The sequence below is a fragment of the Bos indicus x Bos taurus genome, chromosome X, assembly GCF_003369695.1.
Source record: "Bos indicus x Bos taurus breed Angus x Brahman F1 hybrid chromosome X, Bos_hybrid_MaternalHap_v2.0, whole genome shotgun sequence".
Classification (NCBI taxonomy): Eukaryota; Metazoa; Chordata; class Mammalia; order Artiodactyla; family Bovidae; genus Bos; species Bos indicus x Bos taurus.
Genome location: NC_040105.1, coordinates 122,730,024 through 122,744,514, shown reverse-complemented (window position 1 = coordinate 122,744,514; position 14,491 = coordinate 122,730,024). Strand labels below are relative to the sequence as shown.

General features: G+C 39.6%; 1 protein-coding gene across 6 annotated transcripts in view; it reads right to left on the bottom strand.

The window, feature by feature from the left end:
- ATP11C (ATPase phospholipid transporting 11C) overlaps positions 1-14,491 on the bottom strand; it is a 170,275-nt gene that overhangs the window by 36,259 nt on the left and 119,525 nt on the right. For all 6 annotated transcript variants that reach the window (XM_027533066.1, XM_027533065.1, XM_027533063.1 and 3 more), the window contains 4 exons: positions 13,378-13,641; positions 9,310-9,484; positions 4,683-4,785; positions 2,766-2,911 (listed from right to left, as the gene is read on the bottom strand). In XM_027533066.1, the coding sequence (XP_027388867.1) occupies positions 2,766-2,911; positions 4,683-4,785; positions 9,310-9,484; positions 13,378-13,641 (688 nt within the window). The remainder of the gene's footprint in view (positions 1-2,765; positions 2,912-4,682; positions 4,786-9,309; positions 9,485-13,377; positions 13,642-14,491) is intronic.

The window sequence follows — 14,491 nt, the reverse complement described above, 5'->3', positions numbered from 1 at the left end:
GGTAACACATTCAAGCATATTTGTTGATTGAATGAAAAAAGAAGTTAGACTGTGAACTAGGTGTTAAAGATGAATACGATATGGTGATAGCAGGAACCAAGGCAAGACCATATGTATTTTAAACATATCACGTAGCACAGGGTGGGGTGCCTTAAAAGCCAGACTAATTCTTAGACAAAGGAGAGTGAAGTTTCTGGAGGACAAGTTGAAAAGTGGCATTTTCTAAACATTAACCTGGATGAATTATGTAACTGAGTGGAGAAACAGAAAGGAGGAAGACCCGTCACTGCAGGGCAATAACAACTGGAAGATGCAAAGGCAAGATAAGAGGAAGGAAGGCATCTTAGCTCAGCCAGAGTGGGCAACCATATTAGAGATCATCTTGGGGTGAAAGGCAGCATAATAAAGGAATTATGCTAAGTCAGTAACTAAGGTGACAATGGGCACAGAGATTCTAATGAAGACAGAGGGTTTCTGCATAAATAACCCGCTAAATTGAGAACAGGGATATGTAACTTACTGATCACTGGTAAACATTAGCCATCTTAATACTTGTTTTGTTTTTCTTAACAGAGTGTTCCTTCCATCTGGTGGCAGTTGCTTGAATTGCAGGCCAAACTCTTACAGAGGCAAACAAGCTTCTGGAACAGGGTCAGAATGCCAGGCAGATATGTATGGCCAAAGCTCATGGGCTCCCCTTCAAGGGGGAGGTAAGAGAGAATAACCATCCATCCCCACGTGAGGCTGTTAAGTTACTGAGTCCAAGGCCCCGTAGACTCTATATAAATAACATAACCACACCAAAATGGTGGAAAAGGAGGAAAAAAAAAAGTAACTTTGGAAACAGTACTTTGACTACATACTCTAAGGCTAAAGAGCTAAAGACAGAAGTGCACACACACATATTTCTCAAGTTAGTCAGGCTTGTTTCTCACAGGAATATTTGAGTTAGCAATTCTGGAACTACTTTAAGTATAAACTTGAGGATTTAGCAAATAAATAAATAATGCAAATGAGAAACAGGTTTCTCACTGCTGAAGAAAAGAGTTCAGTTCAGTTGCTCAGTCGTGTCCGACTCTGTGAAGAAAGGAGTTACTAATATGGAAAAGGGAAAGGTTAGATAGAATGAAACTTGTGGTGTTGGCTTTAATCAAAGGTATCCATACAAACTGAGTTCAAGTATTGAGTTTATATGGATACCAATGACAATGAGCACAATGAGCACCAGATCTACATTTCTAAATACCACTTGTTAAAAAAAAGGACCAGAGATCCTTGGAGAAAAGTCTGAATTCAGGACTCAGGAAGGAAAAAATACAAGAGGCGCCTAGAACATCATGTAGTACCAAAAAACAGACAAGACTTAAAAAAAGGTGATGGTCAGGCATGGGTATATCCAATGGGTATAACGTTTTAGTAAGTTCTAGAGATCTGCTATACTTAACAGGACTGTATTCTTCCACCTAATAATCTGTTAAGGAGATAGAGCTCTTATTACATGTCATCACAATAAAATAAAAAGTTAATGATGGGGACATGGTGAAAGGACATGGGCGCCAGGTCTGTGACAATCTGAGTAACAATGAATGATGGTAATGAATTTCAACACAAAATAAAGTATCTGGTTTAATGGGAGAATGCTTTTTTCAAACAAAATTACACAAGCAAAACTGAGGTGTCCTGAGACCCTCAAAACACCATCTGAATCAATGTATCAAAGTTGACATTATCATGAATGGGACATCCTGACAACACATCCTCCTGATATGATGCCCTCAGTAGGTTGCAATAATGCTTCTGTGGTAATTGTGCCCAAACTTGAATCTAATAACAGGCAAATATTAGACAAACCCAAATTGAGGGACATTCAACTAACTCAATGGCCAACATTCTTCAAACATGTTAAGATCATAAAGACAAAAAAGACAGGAACTATCCCAGGTTAAAGAAGACTAAGGAGATCAGGATCCTTAAATGCAGGCATGAACCTGAAATGGACCACAAAACAAGTATCTGTGGGACCATTAGCAAAATTCCAATACAGTATATAGACTAGTTAATAATGTGCTAATTAATATCAATTTATTGATCTTGGTAACTATGCTCTGTGTTATCTAATGTGCTAACAGTTGGCAAAACTGAGCAGACAGTATACGAGATTTCACTAATTTTGCAACTTTTAAAAAGTATGAAATTATCTCAAAATGAAAACTGAAAAAACTTGAAAAAAAATAAACAGAACAGAATATAGGATAGGAGATCAAGTTCTGGTACACGGTTAAAACAGGTAAACCTAACGTATATGTTGCATAAATTATATCTAAATTTATATATCATTTATATTACTATATATCATATAGTAATGTCAATAGGATAAGTCATTGTTTGGTGCAAGGGTGGAGAAGATTGGAAAAGCACAAGGGAACTTTCTGGGGTGATAGAGATGGTCAATATTTGATTCTGGTGGTAGTTACATGGATGTAAACATTTGTCAAAATCAAGCTATTAACATTTAATGGGTACACTGTACTGTATTTAAACTATACTTTAAGAAAGTTTACTTAAAATTTTTCATCTCAGATCTCCTTCATTAAAAGGAATTTCTGGCTTCTGATTCATTAAATAGACCGCCTCTGTTTTACTGACCACAAATTTCAGGGCTAAGACACTAAAAGAAATATGAAGAAAGAACAAAAAAACCCTACAACCAAGCTAAGTCAATGCTGTGTTAAACTCTCATAAATTACAAATATTTTATCACATACCTTATAGAAGAAATACTGGACAAGGTGTGCAATTCTCACATAATATAGATGTCCATGAGCCAACAGCAGTTTCTTTAAATGTTTAAATTTTGGGACCGCATAATCGCTATTCCTGGATGCTTGGCGACCTTCTTTGCCTTTAATACCTAAAATAAGACAATTTCTATAGGGTATTTTTATAGAGTAAGTAACCACCTCATCTGTTACTTCCATGTTTTTCTTGCTTACAAGTACAGTTCAACTGAATAGTTTAGCACTGTTTTCTTAAGCAAAAAGTGCTTTTATCGGTGAGATTTATCAATAAAAAGTAAAATTGTTTAATTGGCAATTACCTATTTATAACAAAACATAAAACAATTAATGAAATCATTATTTTAATCATGATAAGGCAAAAATTATACTGAGGAAAAAATTTAATCTGAAAAATATCTTGAAAGTACTTGGTAAGTGATTAATTATATATGGCACCAGACTAGGTGCTATACTAAAGCAACTCAGAAACCTGGGGTTTATGGTTTAAGAGTAAATTGAAGAGTTGTAATGAGATGGTTAAGTCCTCATACCAAATGATACTCTGAGCAGTGGTTAGTTAACACTTAGTCCTGTCCAAAATGTCCATAAAGCAGCTGCTGCCGCTGCCGCTGCTGCTGCTAAGTCGTTTCAGTCGTGTCCGACTCTGTGCGACCCCATAGACGGCAGCCCACCAGGCTCCCCCGTCCCTGGGATTCTCCAGGCAAGAACACTGGAATGGGTTGCCATTTCCTTCTCCAAAGCAGCTGGTTCACACCAAAGATCCTTGAAATTTGCTCTTGTCCAAAATGCCCATGAGCATACTTAGTCCACACCAAATAGTTCTGGACAGCACCAAATTTCAAGGGGGCTTCTCAGGTGGCTCTGTGGTAAAGAATCCACCTGCCAATACAGGAGATGCGGGTTCAATCCCTGGAGGGAAGGGGAGTTCGCCTGGAGGAGGGCATGGCAACCCACTCCAGTATTCTTGCCTGGAGAATCTCATGGACAAAGTAGCGGGGCAGGCTACGGTCCATAGTGTCACAAAAGAGTCAGACACGACTTAGCGACTAAACAACAGAATTTCAAGGACCTTTTGGCATGGATAAAATGCACTATGGACATCTTAGACAAGATCAAATGTCCTGCAAGGCTGAGTAGCAGCCCATGCTCAAGCTTGAGCCCATGAGCTCAAGTGGCTTCAGGCCATTTCTAGTCAATAGCCCATGAGTCGAACTAGAGTTCCACAGTAAATAGGGTTACTTCCAAATGGAAAGAATTTGGGAATCCAAACTGCTTTACAATAATCTCCAAAATACTAATAATGCTATTATTTCTCCCCCTCCAAAAAAATTCTGGGGTGTTAGGATTGCTGCCTCCCAGAAACTTAACAGGGGGCAAAATGGTGAAGTCATAGAGAAGCTGCTGTTGCATGCCAACATGTAAATTCACCACTACAGCCCACACAACCACGCATAGATATTGGCATGAGGAAAATCAGCCAGCCAGTTATCATTTCTGAGTTCCAAGCAGTTAAGGACCACAAAAGATACAGTGCAGCAACATAAGCAGGCGATCTGGCCAGTGGTGAAAAATCAATAAAATCTCCTGCATGCTGGCAAAAATGAGAGCTAAATGATCAATCACACAGCCAGGAGGTTTCAGAAATTTGGTTTACTTGGCTAATAAAATAATATCCTCCAGCCTGGTATTGCTACATTCCCACCAGGGGTAGGACTTATGCATGGGCATATTCCATGGTCAGATGAGAACCTTCATTTAATTAACAATGATCATTCCCGAATTCAAATTCAAGATGAACAACCAAAACAATCTCTAGAATAAGACCACTCTACCTAAAAGCAATACTGATACCTTACAGCTGCCATCTCATTAGATGTTTCTTACCTATGCCCACATGGGATTCCAAGATCATGCTAACATCATTGGCACCATCACCTATCGACAGTGTGATTGGGCTGCCTTTTAAATTCTTCACCATTCTTACAATCTAAACGTTAAATACAAGAGAGGTATAGAAAAGGTCAAAGCAGAATGTGAGGTTGTACTCTATGGGGGTATTTGCCTCTTTCACACTTGTAAATGGAAGCTATGCAAACAGAAAGGTGGTCTGTGCATATAATAGTGTCGAATTCTCAGGGAAGAACAACACAGCTTTTCAAAACGTAACACCAAGTGCCCACTTGTTTCTGGTTTTGCTAATGGATGAACTGTCTAATCCATGCCTTCTACCCACATTAGAGAGCAGAATGCATCCCCTCTTGTCACTGCTTCACATATCCTTTCAGATCAGGTAGTGAAGGAGAGAGTGGAGACCAGAGAGCTGATTTAGGGTAATATGCATGGGGCAACCAGGACAAAAGTGGGCAGTGAGAGGATAATGGCTTTGGTCACCCCTGCCTCTCTCCTCCCTGCTGACACTCCAACCACCCCTGGGTACACCCCAACCCTTATTTCCATCTAGCTGCCAACTAAACTTTACCAAATCTTTGAGTGCTCAATATGATTTGATCCCTCATACAGGTAGCTGCATTTTAAAAGGGGGCACCCTAAAGTGATGGATGACCTTTGCAGAAAGATGCCTGAGATGTGTATAATGCATCATCATTCCCTGAGTGTCTTTTAAAGACACTGTGCCACATGTTGATGGCACAGTGCAGCTCAATGCTGTGTTCACGGTAGGTACTGAATAAAGGAAACCTTCTCCTGGCAGAGTTACTGTGGGAAGAATATTGGGTAAGTGGCTGTCCTCCTACCAATGACTGCTTTATGTGTCAACCCTCAAAACCCCTTGGAATCTAGCAGCTTTTAAACAGCTTATGTAAATCAGTAGTTGAATAATGTCTTGCAAAAATTTTGTACTCTCAAAGGCTTTCACCAGGTAACATAAATAAAATCCATTCCCACATAGATTAAAAATAATTTATATGAGGCAAAACCACCCTGCAGTCTTTTCTTTAAACAAAATTCAGTCAGGTTTTAGTTAAATTGCATACCAAAAAAACCTGACGCCCAATCCATTTGACACAAAAATGATGTTACTAGGAAATGCCAGGTTTTCCCCAATCCTTCACTTCAACTTGGCTCATGTATGGCAAAACCAATACAATATTGCAAAGTAATTAGCCTCCAATTAAAATAAATAAATTTAAATTAAAAAAAAATAAAAACTTTATGAGTGCCAGAAATAATCAGTGAGTCAAAGACAAAAGTAAATTTGTTTTTAATAGGCTACATTACTGGTTTAACTAATTGCACTTATTATACTGTATGCAGTAATGACCTAAAAGAAGAAAAATGCAGTCAGAAAAGGTCTAGGGAAGGCAATAAAATTATCAAGGGTGACAGCTTCGGCATGCAAATACAGATTAAAAAGATGAAAGCCAGTCGTTGCAGAAAGATAAAAGGATATATTGCTATGGACCATAAGCCCATGAAAGATCTAGATAGATAAACATCAAATTTTTTTTCACAAGTTCCAGGTCACTGAGATTAAGAAGTCTTCAATCTCTAGATAGCCTCACAAAAAAGAAATCAATTTACCAAAAAGTATTTATTGATCTGCTATAACTATATGCAACACAATGTGCAAAAGTGAAATGCAAATACTCAAAAAGGATATGTGGCTGGGTCACACACCTCAGGAAGCATATAATGGGGAATGGATACAATAATATCAGAGAACCAGATTAACAATAAAAGGTAATAATACTCTATATTTATGCAAGAGAATATATGACAACTTCTAAGTTGTCCACATAAGGCCTATGATGTCAGAGAAGGGAGAGGACACTACAGGCCAGAGTGATGAGAAATGATTTTATAGAAGGAAGCATGGGTTGATCTAAACCATAAAGGACTGGTAAGATGTGCATGGATGGGGAAAAGGGTTTGGAGGAGTATTCCACGGAAAGGGAAGAGCATAATCTAAGGCATACTGACAGTTAAGTCCAATATATGCTCAGAAAATGGGTCTGATTTGACCAGACCAATTGAGTTTCATAAAGGGGACATGGACAGGTAGATAATATAATATGGGGCCATATTATAAAAGTGGTAACAGGGTGCAGGAGAAAGGAGAAATGAGAAGAAAAGGCTAGACTGCAGGCTAAGAGAGAAGTTAGTCGACATGGAGTTCAATGAGCTGTTAAAGTCCTGGACATGGAAGGTAATGGAAAGAGATGGAAAAGACAATGTACTAGGAAATGGGCAGAATTTCATGACTGAGAGCACACGGAAGGGTAAAGCAGAGGAGACGTTAACATACAGATCTAGAAGTAGAGTGAGCTCAGTAACACTTGTAAAAAAAGACAACGAAAATGACAACTGGACTCTAGAGAAGGTTGAATTGAGGTGATAATGACACACCCAAGAAAACATATTCAGTAAGCAACTGGAGAAATCAAGTGGAACTCCAAAGACTGGGACTGGAGAAGTGATTTGAAAAACACCTATGAGTAGGTGATAGTAGATGGTAGGTGATATTCTGGAAGAGGTGATGATAGTGAGAGAAATAAAAGAGACTAAGGACTGAATGATGGAGGAGGGCGGTGCTCCATGTTCTGGGTGGGAGAAGCAGCATGGTGTTAGGAATTCAGGTACTGGCCTGGGCAGTGGAGCAGTCAAAACCCAGGTGACCAATCTGAGCAGCAGACAATGAATGTAGGGGGAAAATAAATGTAGGGGAAAGAGGTATTGCCTTTGATTAGAGGGACAGATTTCTATGGATATTGTTCTGATAGGATCTGCTTCCCCAGCTGGGGCTAACAGAGGCTGTGAAGCTTGAAGAAAAGAAGAGCATATGATTGCAGTAGAAACTGAAAGTGAGAAGGTAGGGAGAGAGGATTCCCTCCATTAGGATGGGCTGGGTGCATGCACATGCCTGTGCATGGTAGGGGATGGAGTCTGTAAAGGAGAAGCCAAAGACACAGTGCCAGCCCCTGGGTCTAGAGCAAGCAGTTGAGGGATGGGAAGAAGCAAGACCAACACATATAAAAGAATACAGTGTACACAGAAGTGAAAAGTTGTGTACCTAACACTCTAAGGTTCCAGAGATGCAGTGAGTACAAGGAGGCAAGGTGAAGCAGATCAATGCAAGCTGGAGGAGCTGGAAAAGACAGCACATGGTGGGTGGCCTCTGCACTGGGTTTTGTTAAGAATACAATTTTTGTTAGGTCAAGAGGAATTCAGAGACAATTCCAGATGAGGAAATGATATGAGGGAAGTCCTGGAAGTTGGCGTGAGAATGGCACATGGGAAGGGACACAAAAGGGGAACAGCCAATAGGAGTGGAGGATTCACGCTGGATATGGGAGTGATGGTGGACTCAAAGTGTGTACAGACACATGGAAAGGGTCAACAGGGGTGGCTGCCACACTGAGTCATCTGCCATTCATCCTAAGGGACTAGGAAACTAATGAAAGGTTCTGAGCGAGAATATATGATGGGAGACGGACAGTTTTAACAAGATTAATTTGGGAGTATGGGGAAAGATATGGAAGGGGGAAGGGAGAAAGCAAGGGGATTAGCAAGATTAAATGAAACACTCTGTGTATAAAGTCCTAAGGGCTTGCTTGCACTAGGATGAAGATAAAAGGTTTAAGAAGATGGCACCAAAATGAGAGCTATGACAAAAGGTAGGAACAACAGGACATGGTGATTATATGGAGTGAGTGAGAAGCAAAGGGTCAAAGGCAGTTTGGAGACTTGGGGAGCAAAAGAATAATGTCACTGGTGACAGGAATAATAAAGAAAAAGGATAACCCAAACTGGCTTGAAGGAGAAAATTATAAATATCTGTCTTGGATACTAGAATTTAATGTTACAGAGGGAGTCCACATAGAGCTGTCTAGCAGGCAGCTAGAAATATGTGACTTAACAAAAAGGACAAGTTAGTCAGAGTCATAGAAAAGGATGTGCTTATCCAAAGATAGGATGTAAGTGAAAAGCAAATGAAAGACACAGCCCCAGAAAAACCTGATAATCAGGGAGAAGACCGAGGATGAAACAAAAAACACCATGTTGCCAAGATGCAAAAAAAAGAGGACCGTGGACTATCACAGAAACCAAGCTAGGAGAGTTTAAATGGGGACATAATTGCAGTGTCGACTGCAATGGAGAAAGGACGAGAAAATGGAAGACAGTGCAATGGATTCGGCATGGAGTTTGCTGCTCTCCTCCAAGAGATCCTACAGACTAAGATGGGAAGAAAGTATGCACGGAGCAAAATGGAACAGTGGAGCCAGGAGTAGTGGGATGAAGGCAGCAGGCACCAAGCACTCATTAGAGAAGTTTGGAAGGTGAGCAACTGGACAGCCAGCTTGAGGGGACAACAAGGTGAAGCACAGGTTTAATTCAAATTGGTGGGAAGGCTCCTGAGTTGGACCACACAGAGGAAGAGGCCAGGGAAGATATAATAAGGTACTCAGGGCCCTTTGAAGAGAATTAAAAGTGATCATTTGTATGTATGTGTACAGAAGTACCCAGAATGGAACATCAACTAATATCCAGTTACCTGAGCTTTCTGTAACGGGGCCATCCGACAGCAGAGCACTGCTGTACACTTCATGCAGATCTGTAGGAAAATGCTTTTGTAATTGTTAGAACCAGAGTCTTGACTAGAGTTTAATATAAGAGACAGAGTGGAGCCATCAATGATTAATCCGTATTCCTGATGTTCTGTCCACGCTCTGAAAAAGAAAAATAATGCAAATATATTTGAATCTACTATACATTGCTTTTTAGGAACTTGAAAAAACCACAAAAAGCAGACTTATCATCAATCTGGTTCCTGGACCTGTGAATTCTGAAGAAGCAACCATTTCTATTAATGGCACAATAGAGACTTTCTATCACATCTTTGAGGCTCAAGTTGCCCAGATAGCTGTCACTAAGTTCTAAATATAAAACTAATGAAAATCTAGTAGCCAGTCCCCATATAAGAAACTCAAGATGAATTTTGGAAATTACAGTTCAATCTGTAAAACTTTGATATGAAGACAAATCATTAGTCAATCTGAAAACTGAACGATGCAGGGAAAAGACAAAATGGCTTTGGGGTATACAAATCACAGAAGATATTCTTAACATTTTTGCCTGACTGACAAAACCTATCAATAAATCTGGCTTCTCAAATATGACAGACTACCAAAAAGACAAAGTGTTCATTAAAGAATTCCATACAATGATTTATGTTCTTTAAGTAAGTATCATATTATACTAGATTAGTAATTTTCGACCATAGCTTTCCCATTAGAGTCACTTAGGCAGCTTTTAAAAAAGCCCATGTTCAAGGTTTATCCACAGACAAATTAAATCTGAGTGTCTTAGACAGAGCTTGGTTAGACTGGGTTGGCCAAAAAGTTCACCTGGGTTTTTCCAGAATAGGTTCATTCATAACATGGAAAAACCCGAATGGACATTTTGGCCAACCCAATATATAGGTGTGTTTTAAAAGGCTCCATAGGTTATTTGCATGCATAGCCAGGACTGAGCAGTATTAGTTGCCAGGAAAGACAAATATAATGGGTGCCAACTATTTAAGAAAACCATATGGAGGGAAATCTTACAACTGAAAAAATGCTACCAATTAACATTTCATATTTTTGCAATTATGAAAAAACCAGCAATTAATCAATTTCTGCTCAGGCAATCTTGGGTGCCATTTGAGAATCGCTGCAGAAGTGTTAAACACAGCAGGGTCTCATCATTACAGATTCATTCGTCTAATGTTATGCTTCTCAAAGTTTACTGTTTAAAGAGCTGCTGTTTTACAGACTATAAGTAGTGAGAGCTTAATATGCCTCATCATTCCTTCCTTCCATATTTTGTTTCACACTATTATGAGCATGTTATATTCACTAATTAAAGAGATATCAATCATGCATTCCTTTGCTCCCCTACTCACAGAGCTGACAATGTACAGAAAACAGTGGCTCAATAATCAATCAAGCAATATCTGTAAACATCAACTCTAACTAAGCCATACAGAAAAACAGAAAGAATTATTAACTAAGCTTTTTCTGGAGACTAGAAAATCTCCTTGGGGTGAAAGAGGCACACATGAGAGAAGATGCCCCACTAAACATGATAAATGGTTAACATCTGAAAAGAATAGATACATACAAAACTGAATCACTTTGCTATACACCTGAAACTAACACAATACTGTTAATCAACTGTACTCCAATATAAAATAAAATAATTTTTAAAAAGGTTAATATAAGCCCCAAGCTTGGGGCTGGTGCACTGGGATGACCCAGAGGGATGGTATGGGGAGGGAGGTGGGAGGGGGGTTCAGGATGGGGAACACGTGTACACCCGTGGCAGATGCATGTTGATGTATGGCAAAACCAATACAATATTCTAAAGTAAAAAAATAAATAAATAAAGACACATATAATGTGTTATGACTGTAAAAAAAAAAAAAAAAAAAAAAAAAGGTTAATATCCAGTGATTGGGAGAATAAATACACACCAGGAAAGAACAATGGGTTCTTTATGAGGTATGACATCTGAAATGGAACTTGAAAGGACAGAGAGGTGAAGAAAGAGAGAATGTATGTGTGGTGTGTGTGTTAAGTTGCTTTAGTTGTGTCCGACTCTTTGCGACTCCATGGACTGTAGCCCACCAGGCTCCTCTGTCCATGGGATTTCCCAAGGCAAGAATACTGGAGTGGGTTGCCATTTCTCCAGTATGTGTGGTACACTAGGAAAATAAGTTGAAAAGGTCACCTGGGGTCTTTGATATGACCTAATTCTGTGGGTAATGGAGATCCACTAAAGGTTTCTGAGCAGGGTTATGATATGGGCAGTGCTTTACACCTAAGGACCAGTCATTGGGCAGAGGGGCTTAAGTGCTTTGAGGCACAAATTACTAGGAATCTGATAAAGCCCCAGTGGAGAGAACAAGAACATGGGTAGGGCTTGGGGGCGGATTTACAGTGGAAGAGACAGAAGGAGCAGAAGTTGGTGAAAGGGATTCTGTGTCTCATGATTGTGTAACTTGGGGAAAGACTTTACCCAACTGCAGATGAATGAGGAAGAGGAAATGTTTTGAGATGGCAAGTACAATTTTCCATAAGCCCTGGCTTTTACACAAGTGCCCAAGAGCTGCTGAATGGTGCTGTACATTTAACTGTGTCTCTCATCAAGTCCCATGTTGAACCCTAACCCTCAGGGTGAGGGTATTTGGAAATGAGGCCTTTGTGAGATAGAGAGGTCTAGATGAAGTCATGAGGGTGGGGCCCTCATGATGGGATCAATATCCTTATAAGAAGGGGAAGAGACATCAGAGCTTCCTCTCTCTCAGCTAAGAAAGGATACAGCCCACTTTCTGCAAGCCAGGCAGGGGGAACCTCACCAGAACTCAGCCATGTTGGCACCGTGATCCCAGACTTCTGGCCTTCAGAAATGCAAGAAGTTTCTATTGTTTAAGCCCCCTGCTCTGTGGTATTTTGTTATGATGGCCTGAGCAGATTAAGATAAATGCACAAGTAAAACACATGTAATCTGGACTGCCTTTGTAAGTACCATTTGGCTAAAGGAAGGAAACATTTATCACAGACAATTAATAAAAACCTGTTTACTCTCATTCATGTCCAAGTTAACAGAAGAACAACAGCTGTTTTAAAATTGGCCATCGCCTCATGATTGTGGGTTGTTCATTTTTAAAGCCTGTGAAAACCCTAGAGATGAGGACAGAGATACAGCAGAGTTGTTAAAAGCATAGGCTCTGGAATTGGATAGACCTGTTCTACATCTTATTAGCTGTGTTATCTCGAATAAGTCACTTCATCTCTCTGAGCCTTAGTTTCCCTATTTTTAACATGAAGAAAATTAGTTGTTACTGGGTTGTTGTGAAGATTAAATGAGAATAATTTAAAGTGCTTAATGCTGTTCCTGGAACAAAGAGTGTGTTTAAGAAATGTGAAATAGTATTACCTAGGGGGTCTTTGGATTTAGAAGAGGAAATCGATTTGCTTATGGCCAAGGTAAATTCCAGTAATTGGTTTAGACAAACCTAAGCCACGGTCAACGTATCTCTGGGTATTGAACTACTGTGGATCAGTGCCTTTCCTTGAGAACCCTAGGTTCTACAAGTTCTTCCTAAGCAGCTTGTTGAAAGCAGTCAAGTGGCTATGCTATCAAGTGTTTGGTCTCCTTTGAAGCATAAAAATTCACATAGAAAATGGCTCCAGGATCTCAACCTGCACAGAAACTGTTACAGAAACTGACTGTATTACATTCAATTTAAGAGACCATGAAAAGGGATATTTTTTTCTTAACATGGACCAGGCCAGGATATCAATACTAAATACTCAGACCCTAAATATTTAGAAAATGAACCACTTTTCTAAAGCTCAAGAAGTGTAGGTTTTTTTAAAAACAGAAACAGGTGAAAAGTGTCAAATAATCTCAAATAGGCCATTAGCCAAGTCCTCAGGGAAGGTTCTAACTCACAGGGATAAACCACCTACAACCAACCAATGTTAAATTAGAGAAAACAGAGTCTTCTGCCTAAGCAGCTCTGGTTTACATCTGTACCAAGGTCTAAATATGACAAATTGATGGACTTTCTTACTTTTTAAGGCTTCTAGTACTTTTAGGAAATTCATGCAGCAGCTTCTTACGATATTCAGTCAACAACTCATGTAATCGATCCTCTTTCCTTTCGCTTTCTTCAATTGTCTTGGTGGTCAGTTCCAAGAGCTCGGTGTTGGTTTGGAAAAGGCGGCAGGCATAGCAGGTGGATTTTGCAGTCTCCATCTTGTCGCCAGTAAGCACCCAGACTTTCAGACCTGCGGCATGCAGGGCTTCAATGGTCTCAGCGGCTTGATCTTGTAGCCTGGGAACACAAAGGAAACCTTGTTATCTTTGAAAATTCCTGACACAGATTCTGCAAGAAGGCTTGTTAAAGAGAATATTCTTATAATTCATAGCAATTTTGGAATCTTGACATATTTTAATAGTTACTTTTCTTATATATCCTCTACCCTTTCTAAGCATATTCTTGTTGGCATAATTTTACTTATTAAAGTACATTTCAGACAATGAGGTTTTGAAAGTTCATGACCTCACTTAAGGTTACTGGTATCTAATGACAGAAATAAGAATCATCACTCTTAGCTAAAATGTTCAGAATCTCACCAAATGGTCTTACTCATTGTCACTTTAGCATATTTCATTATGTTGTCTACAAATACTTAATGTGGTTCAAAACTGAAAAGGCCAGACACATCCTAATGAGATACTGAGAGAAGTCAGCAAATTCCCATCCCTGAGGACCTTGAAAGCCAAACATTCTAAAAGACAATTTAAGCATAATTTTCAAAGGGAAGGACAGAAGAAGGATACTTTGTATTTCTTCTGGCTAGAGAATAACAATGAAATTGTTGTTTAGTTGGCAAGTTGGTCTGACTCTTTGTGACCCCATGGACTGTAGCCAACCAGGCTCCTCTGTCCATGGGATTTCCCAGGCAAGAATACTTGAGCAGGCTGCCATTTCCTCCTCCAGGGGATCTTCCTGACCCAGGGATTGAACCTGCATCTCGTGCATTGGCAGGCCGATTCTTTACCACTGAGCCACCAGGGAAGCCCAAATTATACTGTATGAATTCTATTAGAACCTTCCAATATAGCTGAATCTATGTTTATAACTTTGTGTTTGGGTTAAGCCTGATAATTCACATTCATTA